General features: G+C 47.2%; 1 protein-coding gene across 15 annotated transcripts in view; it reads left to right on the top strand.

Moving 5' to 3' along the window:
• Nucleotides 1-9380, top strand: part of SIPA1L1 (signal induced proliferation associated 1 like 1) — a 438278-nt gene extending 428898 nt beyond the window's left edge. For 9 of the 15 annotated variants that reach the window (XM_080665401.1, XM_080665402.1, XM_080665400.1 and 6 more), the window contains 4 exons: nucleotides 2675-2818; nucleotides 4787-4916; nucleotides 6793-6877; nucleotides 7446-9374. In XM_080665401.1, the coding sequence (XP_080521527.1) occupies nucleotides 2675-2818; nucleotides 4787-4916; nucleotides 6793-6877; nucleotides 7446-7589 (503 nt within the window). In that variant the 3' untranslated portion in view covers nucleotides 7590-9374. Of the gene's footprint in view, nucleotides 1-2674; nucleotides 2819-4786; nucleotides 4917-6792; nucleotides 6878-7445 lie in introns of all 15 variants that reach the window. The other 6 variants (XM_080665398.1, XM_080665395.1, XM_080665406.1 and 3 more) reach the window with 3 other exon arrangements.
• Nucleotides 9381-14287: the final 4907 nt, after the last annotated feature.

Raw genomic sequence — 14287 nt, 5'->3', positions numbered from 1 at the left:
CCAGGCCATCTAGAGGTGTCACCTCAGCGGCAGTCACAAAATCGAGGTGTCAGGTGAGTGTATAAACTTCGTTCAGGAGACACTGGTGAGCTGGAATGAGGAAAAGAAGAAAGATGGCACCCATCAGCCTCTTCCCCGAGAGCCCTTCATAGGCCAAATCCAACCCTTCCTTAGGCCAAAGTTCCTGAACAAGCAAATAAGCCTCTTCCACAGAAAGACTGGAGATTGTTTCAGACTGCTGTTTGTGCGGTGCCGGGTGTGACAGACTGCCAGGAACACTCTCCGACTGTGACAGACCCAGGGGACCCAGGAATGCAAGCCTCTGGCCACCAGGGCCAGGCAATCAAGGCGCCTCCCTGGATGACAGCCACAAAATCCTGGGCACCAGATGGGTGTAAAAGCTGCCCTATCTGATCTTTGTTAAAATACAGACTTCCAGGCCTTCCTTAAGGCCTGCTGAATTTGAATTTTAATGCAAAGGCTTGAGAATTAGTATTTTACCAGATTGGGTAAATTTGGCTAATAGTAGTTTAGTTTCTTCTTAGCACTGTATCCTCTGCCTCTCTCCAACCACCTTAGAAACCCAGGCTTGTCATTGTTCTCTGTCTTTCCCAGGCTGTGAGGATTATCTGTGGTCTCTACCACTTGTTTGTGGGCTCATTCATTCATTCAGTGAGCAAGCATGTGAGGAAAAGGCATATTAATGACCGGGTACCTCCCTGGGTTTGCCTTTTGCTCATGAATGCCTTCTTTGCTCTGGGACCTCACTAGATCCCAGGTTCCTGAAGGCCATATTCTGGGACTATGGGTTTAAATTTGTTCTTCTTTCTCCTCCCTCTGTCCAGCTCCACTCCAGGGTTCTGTACTTCCCCTCCCCACTAGGACCCAGCACAGGCGATACCTCTGTGGAACCGGTGTTCCTGCTAGTTTATTATACATATACCTCCCTCCTACCCTATTTATTCCCCTCTGGGAATTCTGTGTCCATTCACACCCACATTCCTTTCCTCTGCTGCTTCCTGGAGCAGTATTTTCTTAAACTGCTGCTCGCCTGGTGTGCTTTCTCCCTGCATGTTTTGTGAGCTCTCGGCCCACTCGTGCATGTTCCTCCATTGTCTCTGTCCTGCTCCCTGTTCCCATTCCATCCCCGCTCGCCCCGAATCTGCAGGCACCACTTGGGGATTGTGCCAGCTCCCCCCATCCAGCTGCACTTTTTACCGTCCAAACTCCAGAAGAAGCCTCCTGGTAGTGACCCGATATGCCAGAATCCTTTCTCCCTTTCTGTCCCCACACTGGGGCCACCCCCCCGACCCCGAATCCATTGCTTCTACAACTTTCTTGCCCTGGGTGCCTCTCTACCACCCCTGCACTCCTTTAAACCCTGTGTGCCTCTCTGCACATGTCTGTCAGTGCAGGCCCTGTCTTCTAGAGGCTTCTGTTCTGCGGGCAGCCCAGAAAACCCACAGTCATCGTTCAGCCGATGGAGCTGGGGTACAGGCCCAGCCCTGAGGATGGGAAAGTCTGGACCATTATTGCTAAACGTGCCCATCATCTCCTCCTGCTCCCACGGGAGTTGGGCAGCAGTGCCGGATCCCGTGTCCTAAGCTGAGCAGTAGGAATACCACAGAAATGAGTGTGGGCTATGGGGAGAGGTGACTTCTTTTCCCCCTGTATGATAACTGAGCCCCAGAAATGAAAAGGGCAGAGGACACACGAAGGTGTCTGTTCCACCTATTTACCCTTGGTGGGAGCGAGCTTCAATAGAACTGAGCATTTAATTTCTGGCAGTATTTGTTATTTCCATTAACTCATAACCATGCTAATTTTAAGCACGTTAATAACTAGCAGCTGCACTTCAGAGCCATTCTCCATGTAATTTGGGAGGGAAAACAAGCACTAAATATACCCTGGTTTACCCGCTCTCATAATGGATGAAACTTTTTAACTCCTTGTAAACAGGTATTTCTGGAGTTGCTTGCACATTTCAGCTGGGAGCTCCATCCATTCTGCACGAGGGCTAGTGTCACCGTCCTGCTCTGGGCGGCCTTTCTCACGAAACTGCGCACTCTGCCCTCTTCCCACCCCCCTCCTGGCCTATTGACCACATTTGCCTTTCTTGAGCCCCGTCCCCCTCTGTTCTCCACGTCATGAGCTGGAGCAGTAGCAGCGCCCTCGTAGGGTGTGGTTGCGGCCCCCTCGCCTGTTCCTGCCTGCGCAGGCCAAGCAAAGGTCAGCTGTTAACGATGGCTCCATATTTATATTTTAAACACTGTCACCTTAGAAGAGGCTGAGATGTTGGACTGCTGTGGCCCAGGAGGTGCTTATCCTTGGGAAGGAGAGGATGCCTCTTCCTCCAGCCCGAATTCCTGGACCGCAAGGAAAAGTGAGATACGGGGCTGTCCTGGACCCCACGGCAGACAAGCAGCTCCCGCCAAACGGATGTGTCGCCTCAGTGGAAAACTGCCTTTTCCCCAGTCATACCACGGGAAATGAGATATTAGGAAGTTATTAAAAAAAAATGATTTAAGACTGGATGGAGCCAATTTGTAGTTGAACTCAGCTTTGAAAAGGCCACTAAGACCTGCTCAACTAGAAGCTGATTCTCGGTACCGGCTTACAGACCTGCCGTGGTCTGTGGCCCCAGAAGCATCTGGTCCCTCATTTCTTCCCGCAGGAGAGTTCTCCGCCTCGGACAGCTCCCTCACCGACGTCCAGGAGGCCCGCAGGCCCATGCCCGACCCCGGCCTCATGCCCCTGCCCGACACTGCTGCAGACTTGGATTGGTCCAACTTGGTGGATGCCGCCAAGGCCTATGAGGGTGAGTCCACTGGGGATCGAGCAGTCCGGCTGGGACCTACCCAGGGCCACGCTGCTGTGTGAGGGCTGGTCAGTCTCCGTCATTCTGCGTCCTTGGACATAGTGACAGCCCCCGCCCGTCACCAGCACAGCCAGAACAAGCTGAGCTGTTACTGAGTGCTCAGCAGGGGCTCACATCCTCAGATTCAGTCAGGTGGAGCCTGATGTGTCCTCTACGGAGGAATTCATAACATGGGTGCCTTCCCTCCCTGAGTGGGAAGGGCAGGGGGTCCCAACTATCACTTGAAGGAGAGGAACGTGGTCCTTCCTCACATCGTAAGGACATCATTGCTAACACACATGGGCTCTGTTAGGGTGCTGGGCCCACTCCTGTCCCGGCAGGGGCAGGGTGCTCCCTCTGCCCGCATTCATCGCTCCCGAGGGTGGTGGCACGGGTCCTGTCTGCGTTGTTCCCATGCCAGCCCCCTGCTCAGGGCTTGCTCTAGGCCAGCCGTGGGCAAACTACGGCCCGCGGGCCGGATCCGGCTGTTCTATCCGGTTCTCTTGCTCTCCCCTCCGCTCCTTTACTTTGAATTTATATTAGTTCATACAAACACTCCATCCATGCTTTTGTTCCGGCCCTCCGGTCCAGTTTAAGAACCCATTGTGGCCCTCGAGTCAAAAAGTTTGCCCACCCCTGCTCTAGGCCCATGATCCTTCGACGGCGCTGACGTATGTAAAACCACAGTGCTGTCTTGTGTGCTGACATAAGTTGTCAGGTGTCTTTTTCGGAATAGACTGGCTTCATTCTAAGATCATCATTCCAAACTTTGCTGTTAAGTCATTCTTCATAAAATGAGGATGACAGGCCCTAGCCACTTTGGCTCAGCAGATGGAGCGCTGGCCCGAGGACTGAAGGGTTGCAAGTTTGATTCCAGTCAAGGGCACGTACCTCCATTGCAGGCTTGAGGGGGGGTTGGGGTGGGGGTGGGCGGAAAGGCAACCAGTTGATGTGTCTCTCTCACAGCGATGTTTCTTGCTCTGTCTTTCCCCCTCTCTCTCTCTAAAAATCAATGGAAAAATATCCTCAGGTGAGGATTAACAACAACAAAAAGAGGATGATAGCAGATGATTTCTTGGGAGAGAGGGGGTGTTTTTATTGCTCCTCTTTGAAGAATTGAAAGTAGCTATTCAGACAAGTTCCAGTTTTCCGGAGAGATTGATTAGGCCTTGGAAGTCACACCACCATGACGCAGTCAGCAAGGAATCCCCACGTAGCTGACAGCAGTCCCAGGTCTAATGCAGCTTTAAATTGCAGTCTGTTGGTCCCTCTCATTTATATAGACACCGTATATACTTGTGCGTATATCACCTGCCCCGTGCCCTGCAGAGTCCGAGTGGGTGCAGGCCAGGTTCTCCCAGCGTCCTGCCCCGCGTTCTGTGGCATTGGGGCCGCCGCCCTTTCTTGGCTGTGAGGCTGGAACCAGGGCAGTGGGGGCTCAGGGAAGCCTGGGGCCTGTCTGACCGTCACTCCTGTCCTGACTAGACATAAAGAATGGTAGATGTTTCCTGCCTCTAATGAGAGTTTTTAAACTTGATTCTGTTTTCTTGGCTCGAGGGTTAAGTTGGGACCCTTGGAAGCACGCGGGTGTGGACTCGGTCCAGCCCACCAGGTGGCCATGGGAGTCTCAGGAAGCCAATCCGAGCTCCTGATGCACTTGACGTCACCGCTGAGTGGGAAGCCTGGGCTGGAAACTTGGCACAAGGCCTGTTTCCAGGGAAACATCGAACAGAGTGAGAATTTGATAAGAGAAAAGGGGGACTGAAATAGATGCACAACAGCTATTTTTTAAGGACAGTTACAATGCTACGATCCTGTTGAGCTGAAAACAGCTGTTTTTCCTGTGAGGTTGGGGGCTCAGTGTGGGCCACATGTTGACTCAGAGCCCAGGGTATTTCCCAGTTGCTGAGAGTTATACCTCCTTTGCAGTCCAGAGAGCCTCCTTCTTTGCTGCTAGTGATGAAAACCATCGCCCCTTGAGTGCTGCATCCAACAGCGACCAGCTTGAGGACCAGGCCCTGGTCCAGATGAAGCCCTACAGCAGGTGGGTCACGCAGAGGTGAGGCCACCCCCCTGCACACACGTCACCTACATCAGCAGCTGTGGGAGGAGATGGAGGCCCCTGGACGAGCTGGCGCGGGGGTGGGGGGGGGGAGAGGGGTGCTCTCACTGCAGTGCCAGCCAGCACTTCCTGTTTCAGTTAGAACACTTTGTAACAATACTGTAAACACGGTTAAACCGTCCTTGGTAACTTAGAGTGGGAATTATGAATATTCTTTATTTTTAATGCCATTATACACTTGTACCCTTGGCGTTAGGAAGCAAGGTAAGAAGAGTCATTTGTGCTAAAACATCCCCAGATTCCTGTGTAGTTAGCCCTCGAGTCTCCTCCGCAGCCACCTGTTGGTCATGCTTGTGAATGTGCCTGCGTCCGGCAGCTCCAGCTCTGCACTAGGTCTAGGCCACGGGGTACCTAAGAGTGTATGTACAATGAATAAGCAGTAACCGAGAGGAGTGTATGTACAATGAATAAGCAGTAACCGAGAGGAGTGTATGTACAATGAATAAGCAGTAACCGAGAGGAGTGTATGTACAATGAATAAGCAGTAACCGAGAGGAGTGTATGTACAGTGAATAAGCAGTAACCGAGAGGAGTGTATGTACAGTGAATAAGCAGTAACTGAGAGGAGTGTATGTACAATGAATAAGCAGTAACCGAGAGGAGTGTATGTACAATGAATAAGCAGTAACCAAGAGGAGTGTATGTACAATGAATAAGCAGTAACCGAGAGGAGTGTATGTAAAATGAATAAGCAGTAACTGAGACCCAGAGGGTTTTCTTGTGAGCTGAGAACATGAACTTGACATCTATGTAACGTGCAGAGGCAGGCGTTTTCCCCTCGGTTCCAGGTGGCGAGGATAGATGTACGTGTGACATTATTGTACCAGTGGTCCTTGAAAACATCGTTTCATTGTAATGTTGATGAGATGCTGAAGCAGCTTAACTCTTGGTTATGTCAATGAGCCTGTGGTAAAATTGGTTGTTATATGTCGTTTCACTTAAAGTTGCAGATCCTATGCGTAGTGTTAAGTGAGGACAGCATCTCAGTGGTCAGCCATGGGACAGATAGAGAATAAGAAAATTGTGTGTTGCCCTAGCTGGTTTTGCTCAGTGGATAGAGCGTCGGCCTGCAGACTGAAGGGTCCCAGGTTCATTTCCAGTCAAGGGCACATGCCTGGGCTCGATCCCCAGTCGGGGGCATGCAGGAAGCAGCCAATCAGTGATTCTCATCATTGATGTTTCTATCTCTCCCTCTCCCTTCCTCTCTGAAATAATAAAAATATATTTTTTAAAAAAAGATAATTGTGTGTCTAGCTTGCTGATCATAATAGCAAAGAATATAAGACATTAAGGGTAGGCTGACAAGCTTTTGAAACATGGAGTCTTATTTTAAAAGTAAAGATATTTAGACTCGTTTTTAAGATGTGTGCACAATGACTTACAGCTGGATAGTGGTCACAAACTATTTTCTGGGGACCCGAGACCTGCCCTCCTTGTTGCCCCGAGGTGGCACTTACATCAGCCCCTCTTCTTAAAGCCACTGCAGACAGGAGTCATGGCACTGTTCCCGGTGAACCTGCCGGAAAGCATGCTGCCAAGGAGACCATTTTCACTTATTGTCCTGTGTTCTTTTGTTACGAAAACGCGGCCTCTTGAACAAAGGAAGCCGTGGATTGGCCGTAGTTCCTGCTTGTACGGCCTTTTGTTGAGATGACCACTTTCTTTTTTAAAGCGAACATGCACATTGGGTTGCCATCCTGAGTAATTTGACATTAAAAATCATGTTACAAATACAGCCGCCTCATTTTTTAAAAAATGCCAAACAAACCCCGCCGGGGAGGCCCCCGCCAACATGGACTGTTTCTCGTTCCAGCAGTAAGGACTCCTCTCCCACTCTGGCCTCTAAGGTGGACCAGCTGGAGGGGATGCTGAAGATGCTTCGGGAAGACCTGAAGAAGGTAGGCGTCTTCTCAAGCAGCCGGCCCCTTTAAGGCATGTTCCTTAGTGGGGTAAGGGTGAGTGTTTGGGGGGCTCCTTGGAGCTCGGTTCCCACTGGCCACGTAGTGCAAGAAGGCCTTCACATGTTCCCTTTGTGGAAGCCTCGAGCCTCAGCCGCCCCCTCTCAGCTTCCCACCCCTTGTACGCGGGGCAGTAGGCCAGACCCACATGTTGTCGTTGTGACCGCGCCTCCATGCCCAGAGACTCACCTTGTCTTGTTTCCCGAGCGGCTTTGACTGTGTTAAGGCAAGCAACCACCAAAACAGCAGTCCGGACTGTAAGACAGCCCTTACTAACAAAGGCATTAAAACACATGTACACTCCAAGACAAACCTGTAGTGAATCTCTCTGGCAGTCCTGCTCCCTGGGTGAGCGGATCTGAGCACCCAGGACTAGGCCTGGCTACAGAAGTTTAGCGGCAGGAAGAGTGGACACGGGCGGAGGGTACGGACAGACAGACGCACAGCCACTCTTCCCGGCAGCCTGGCGAGGTGGGCGCCGTGCTCAGTCCTTTTCTCTCTGCCTCAGGAGAAAGAAGACAAAGCCCACCTTCAGGCAGAAGTCCAGCACCTGCGAGAGGACAACCTGAGGCTGCAGGAGGAGTCCCAGAACGCCTCAGACAAGCTGAAGAAGTTCACGGAGTGGGTCTTCAACACCATCGACATGAGTTAGGGCAGGTGGGCCCGGAGCGGCCGGGAGCCCCCCTCGTCCTGCCATTGAGCGCTCTCAGACTCCCTGCTCAGCTTCCTACCTACTAGGCCCTCTTTTGGGGGTACACACACACAATTGCAGATCAACAATCATTGTCTGCCTTTTGTAGAAAAGAAAAACAAAAAAGTAAAAATTTTAAAAAGTAAAATAAAGTTTAACTGCTAAAATGTGAATGTCTTTATTTTTTTGCACAATATCTTTATCTGTTATGTATTTAAAAAGAAACTGGGCCTAGGACAAGGTTCCCGGCTTATCTGCCTCTATTTCCTTCGGCTCTTTCTTAACTATTTCAGGTAACCCACGCAACCCAAGCTTTCCCTCATTATCCTGACGAATGTCATTGTTCCTAGGAAAATAAAAGGTTTTAAAATTGTGCATTTGGGGAGGGGGTTTCCTTACCTGCATTCCTAAAATGCCGGGGAGGGAGGACCTGCCTCTCCTGCTGCCTTGTGCAGGAGCCCCTGCAGTTTGTTCCTGTCCTGCAGAGACTGGCAGGACGGGTTATTATCCCACCGCAAAGCCCTGAACCCAGAGGCAGCCTCACCTGCAGGCCACGCCCCGCTAGTCCTGCATTGTGCCCTCATGCCCCCCTTCCTTTCCCCAGGGAGATGGCCCAGGTGCTGTGTGCTCCTCAGAGTCAGAGCCCTCGCCTTTGGCTTAAGTGAATCCCACCAAATTGGAATCAGCCTCTCTACAGCTTCCGGGCTCCAAACATGGATTGATTTCAGAATTCTTTCAACCTAAAATAGTACCTGAATGCATTTTGGCCAACAGTAGAGTATTGGAGATTTTTAAAAGATGAAAAAGGCAGCAAAATTGTATGTTTAGCTCGCTCAAACTGACCACATTAAAAAATTAATAAACCCTTGTCTCCAAAGCAAGATTTCACCAGTATTTGTAACTAGGAAAAGCGGATGTTAAGTTGTGAATTTTAATACTTGCTTCTTAGGAGCAATGACTGTGACGGTGGAATGGGCTTTTGAAACCTGCATGCCCCAGTGCGCACCCGAAGCACGGCATTTTCTGCATCCTTCTGTGGCCATCAAAGGGTTCTGCTGCAGAAACGGTCCATGTGCTGTTTTTCCTGCCTAGTGATGCAGCTGCTTGGGGCGCCTGGCCATAGTTCCAAGGCCCTGGGTCCTGCAGAGCACACACACTGGGCCCAGCAGTGTTGAGGACCCCAGGGGAGCCCCTGGTGGCCCTGTTTCTAGCCTTCCTAATTGTCAGGAAACTGACACCTGTGCCCTTCAGGGGGAGCGTGCAGCAATCTAGTGTCATCTGCTTGGACGTTCCCTGCCCCAAGGAACCCCAACTCATTCCTCACTCCAGCCCTGAAAGAAACAGGGTGGATTTTCCTCTCTCCTCCCCGAACCCCAGCCCCAGACTTTTATGCGACAGTTTCATTCATGATTGTGATTTCTCCATGGGATTTTTTTTTTTCTGGTGACATTTCTATCATGGAAATGGGAAGATTTCAGAGTGCTTTGTAAAGATCTCAATTGTCTCTGACGTGTGTGAAGATTGTACGTTGCCTGATATCTCTTTATCAATGAGAAATGTCACTAGCATTTAAGCATTCTGAAGGCTTGCTTATCCACCTAAGTTTAGTTTTTACTTTGTTTTACATTTTGTTTGGGGACTTGGGGCAAGCTATTTATTAGAGTTTTGCAACAGAGTTCTTGTTTGAAGCCTTTAAAGACTACTTGTAAAAGTCCAACAATAAAATTCATTTCAAACGCTCTTGTAAAACGCATTGGTATTACTGCTTGAGGTTTTCTTGTTTGAACGACCACCCAGTCACTCACTGGCCCTCCTTGCAGCCTCCTCTTTTCATCTGGCTCCATTAAAGCGAAAGACGATTCTTGGAAGTTTCTGTCCCTTTTAGAATTTCAATAAGCTTTTTTACGCTCTGTTCACGTGTCCGTGGAGAATTCCTAATTTGCCTTCTCTGCTTCAGATTTAATATTTGCAGAGCACTTTATAATTAGTTCTCTGTTCATTATCCACGTGTGGATTTTCCACACCAGCACTGTCATTCCCTGAGACCAGCACAGTTTTGCACTTGCTGCTACTGTGTCCCCAACTCAATGTTAGATGTTGTGTGCTCAGGAAATACAAATGCCAGTTAATATTAGGCTGTGCAAAATATAATTAGAAAAGTTAATCTGCTGAAAAAATAGTGCATTCCAAAGCCAAAGGGAACAAAATTGCTAAATCTACCACGTCACTGTTCCTCTCCAGCGGTGCCGCTAATTGAGAGCTAACAGGGTTTCTTCCTTTTAATTGGTGCAACTATTCTACAGATTCTAGAATTAACAGCACAGGGTGACACTGGATGCCACAACATACTCTGATTAACACGCCAAAGCGGTCTGTTTAGCCCATGATTCTTACCTGGTTTTGAGGGTTTCTACATTATTTCTGAAGGCCTCGGTCATCAGTTGGGAGTTCCTGGGAGGAGGTGCCATTGGCCTACAATGATGGAGGGTCCTCCTCCAGGAGCTGGCTGGAGGGGCCGATTGCACTGGAAATGTGCTGCATTGGGTTGGATTAGTAACTTCAGATGGGGATAAAAGTGATTGTCTGAGGGCAAAGCTTCCGTTAGAAGTGGAAGGGCGACCTGAACGGGGTCCAGTCTCACAGCAGATGAGTTCCAGCAACAATCTGGTGCTGCTTCCCCCACGCTGAGCCAAACAGGTTTAAGTGCAAGAAGGCTCACCTTAGCCATCCACATAAACGGGCACACTGTTTCACACGAACTGTGGTTTTCTAAAGAATGATACCACAGTAATGCTGGCTACCTTTCCCCCATATGAATGGTGCCACTAATGACCTGTCCATGTGGAATTATCATTCTCTGATTATAAAAAGACATTTGACTTAGACTGGGACTCAAATCCCAGCAATTATGTAACACTGTGTCTTTAGGTAAATTAGCTAATCTTTTTTGGGGGGAGGGAGAGGGGGGCATTAATCATCACCTGAGAATATTTTTCCATTGATTTTTAGAGAGAGGGAAAGACAGAGAGAAAAACATCAATTAGTTGCCTCCTGCATTCACCCCGACCAGGGCCCGGGCCGGGGAGGAGCCTGCAACCAAGGTATGTGCCCTTGACCGGAATTGATCCTGGGACCCTTTGGTCCTCAGGCCAACACTCTATCCACTATCTAATCTTTTTTGAGTTTGGTTTACTCATCTGGTGAAATAGTAGTGGCCTTATATATATGCTGTTTTGAGGATTAAATAGAATCTTATGTGTAAAGCCAGTGACTGGAAATTGAACAGTCAAACATGTCTCCCCTTGTCCTCCACCTCCAATATATGAAGGCTTTTGTGTTGTTTTGCTAGGAGAGTCCTGATGTATTAACAGCGGAGTGTGGGTGGAAGACCCAGAGTGAGCTCGTCCACTTTGCTTCCTATTGGTCAGGTGCTTTTAACCCTTTGCTATAGATTTTGGAACGGTGACTCTCAAACTTGAGCTTGCATCAGAATCACCTGGAGGGTTTGTGAGCCACAGGTCACTCCGCCACATCCCAAGCAGCTGTAATTTAGCAAGTCGGGGGTGGGAACTTAGAGTTTATTATAGTTTTTACAATTTCCCAGGTGATGGCTTAGAGGCAGGGCTTTTGGAGAAAAGGAGTAACTGGAGGATAGCCATACCCATTAATAATTTTTAAAAAATAGATACTTATAGCACAAGGTACTTAACTATATCCAGATACCTGAGTGTTATTTTGACAGGTTAGCTGACCACAGAGTGCCTTGCAGGGGGAAACAAGCTTAAGGATAGCTAAAGAGAGTGTAGTTAGGTAAAAGAATGATTTTTTTTTTCATTTTTACTAAAAAGGAAATTTAAAGCCCCTTTTATATGAAACTTTCTGCCAGGACTATTTTAATTCCTGTGTTACCTGAACAGACTGGCGTGTCGCCACCTATCGGTAATGGTATGAGACTAGTTACCAGGTTGGCAAGGAATGACCTTGTGACTTTGTGGGGCTGACAGTTTGGATGACAGTGCTGCTGAGGAAAGCAGGACCTGGGGTGGCAGTGGAAGAACCACTAGCCAGGCCCGTGGTGTGTGGCCACACGGGTTAAAAGTCAGACCTGGTTCTAGGCAGGGAGAACTAGATTCCAGTCACTGACTTTCAAATCACCTCAGCTTACCCCAATCTCCAAGAACCTATCCAACTTCAAATCACTAAACCAAAATTTCCCTACTGCCCTCAGACCTGCCCAAAAGTATTAAGAATTCTTTACTTGGAGAAGGGTTCAATATAGCAGAGCAGAGCCCTGGTCTATGATGCTTAGTGGTTAGAGCATTGGCCCATGCACTGAATGGTCAGAGATTTGATTCCTGGTCAAGGGAATGTACCTCGGTTGCAGATTCAATACCTGGTGCGTGCAGAAGGCAACCAATCGATCTCTCTCTCTCTCCCCCCCCTCTCTCTCCCCCCTCCCCTTTCTCTCAAAAAAAAAATCAATGGAAAAAATATCCTCAGGTGAGAGTTAACCAAAAATATATATTTATATAGTGGAGTAAGAAAGACCTTGAACTCCCCTCCTCCCATGAACACAGTAAATATATGCCTACCTACCAATCAGTTTCTCCTGAAGAACCAACCACCAAGGGCTGGCTGAACAACTTCTGCACATTAAATGAGAGAGAGAGACGCATAGAGAAGGGTGGAAGAGACAGAATAGCAGAAATCACCCAATCAGAACAGCAAAAAGAAACAATTTGTAAAAAATGAGGATAGGTGAAGGGACCTCTGGGAAAACAAGTATACTAACATTTACATTATCAGGGTACCAGAAGGAAGAGAGAGAGAGAGAAAGGGGCAGAAAACCTATTTGAAGAAATAATGGCTGAAATTTTTCCTAACCTGGGGAAGGAAACAGACGTCTAGGTCCAGGATGCACAGAGAGTCCCAAACAAGATGAACTCAAGGAGACCCACACCAAGACATATTATAAAATGGCAAAAGTTAAAATAGAGAATCTTGAAGTCAACAAGATTAAAAGGGAAACCCCAAAAGCCTACCCACTGATTTTTCAGCAGAAACTTCACAGGCCCAAGGGAGAGGCAGGCTATATTAAAGTGCCGAAAGGAAAGAACCTACAGTCTAGAATACTCTCTACCAGGCAAGGCCATCATTCAGAATTGGAGAGAGAGTTTCCAAGACAAGTAAAAGCTACAGGGGTTCATCACCACTAAGTCAACTTTACAAGAAATGTTAAAGGGTCTTCTTTACGTGGAAAAGGAAAGGCTATAACCTGAAATAAAACATGTGAAAGAAAAGCTCTCACTAGTAAAGGCAAATATATAGTAAAGGCTGTGGACCTGCCACTTAAAAAGCTAGCATGAAGGTTAAAAGAAGAACATATCAAAATCCACGATAACTACAATAAGTAGTTAGGAGCTACAGAAATAAAAATACTTAAAATATAATGTTGAAAACAAAGTGTGGAGGGGGGAGTAAAACTGTAGTGCTTTTATGTGTTTGAACTTAAAATGCCTATCAGCTTAAAATAGATACAGGTGAATGCATAGGAACTTCATGGTAACCACAAACCAAGAACCTACAAAAGATACACAGAAAATAAAAAGAAAGGAACCGAAATGTAACACTAAAGAAAACCAGCAAACCATGAAGAAAGAGATCAAGAGAAGAGGGTGAAAAATAGAACTACAAAAACAACCAAAAATATGTACAGTTAACAAAATGGCAATAAGTACATACCCATCAATAACTCATTTAAGTATAAATGGACTAAATGCTCCATCAAAATACATAGGCTGAATGGATAAAAATAAAGCCCATCTATATGTTGCCTACAAAAGACTTACTTCAGATCAGAAAACACAGACTGAATGTGAAGGGATGGAAAAAGATATTCCATGCAAACAGAAATGAAGAGAAAGCTGGGTAGCAATCCTCATATCAGGACAAAATAGACTTTAAGACAAAGACTGTAAAAGGAGACAAAGAAGGGCATTACATAATGATTCAAGGGTCAGTCCCAGAAGAGGATATAACAGTTTTAAATATCTACACACCCAACATAGGAGCAGCTTTATATTTAAAGCAAATATTAATGGACAAAAAGGCAGAAATTAACAGTAATACAGTAACAGTTGGAGACTTTAATACCCCACTTACCTCAATAAATACATCATCCAAGCTGAACATTAATAAGGAAATGGCCTTAAATGTCACATAAGATCAGATCAATTTAATAGACATTTATAGAACATTTCATCCCAAAACTGCAGAATACACGTCTTTCTCAAGTGTACATAGAACATTTTCCAGGATAGACCATATATTAGGCCACAAAACAAGCCTCAACAAATTCAAGAAGATTAAAATTATATCAAGCACATTTTTCCAACCACAATGATAGGAAACTAGAAATCAACTACTGGAAGAAAAAGGAAAAACACGAATATGTGGAGGTTAAACAGCATGCTACTAAACAACCACTGGATCGAAGAGGAATTCAAGCAAGAAATCAAAAAATACCTTGAGACAAATGAAAATAACTTTCCAAAATATATGGGAGGCAGCAAAAGCAGTTCTAAGGAGGAAGTTCATAGCTATATAGGCCTACTTTACAAGGCAGGAAAAGTCTCCAATAAACAATCTAACTTTACACC

The sequence above is a fragment of the Plecotus auritus genome (assembly GCF_963455305.1).
Source record: "Plecotus auritus genome assembly, chromosome: 1".
In the NCBI taxonomy this organism is placed as follows: domain Eukaryota; kingdom Metazoa; phylum Chordata; class Mammalia; order Chiroptera; family Vespertilionidae; genus Plecotus; species Plecotus auritus.
The sequence above is the reverse complement of the archived record's forward strand: the minus strand, read 5'-3'. Positions and strand labels throughout refer to the sequence as shown.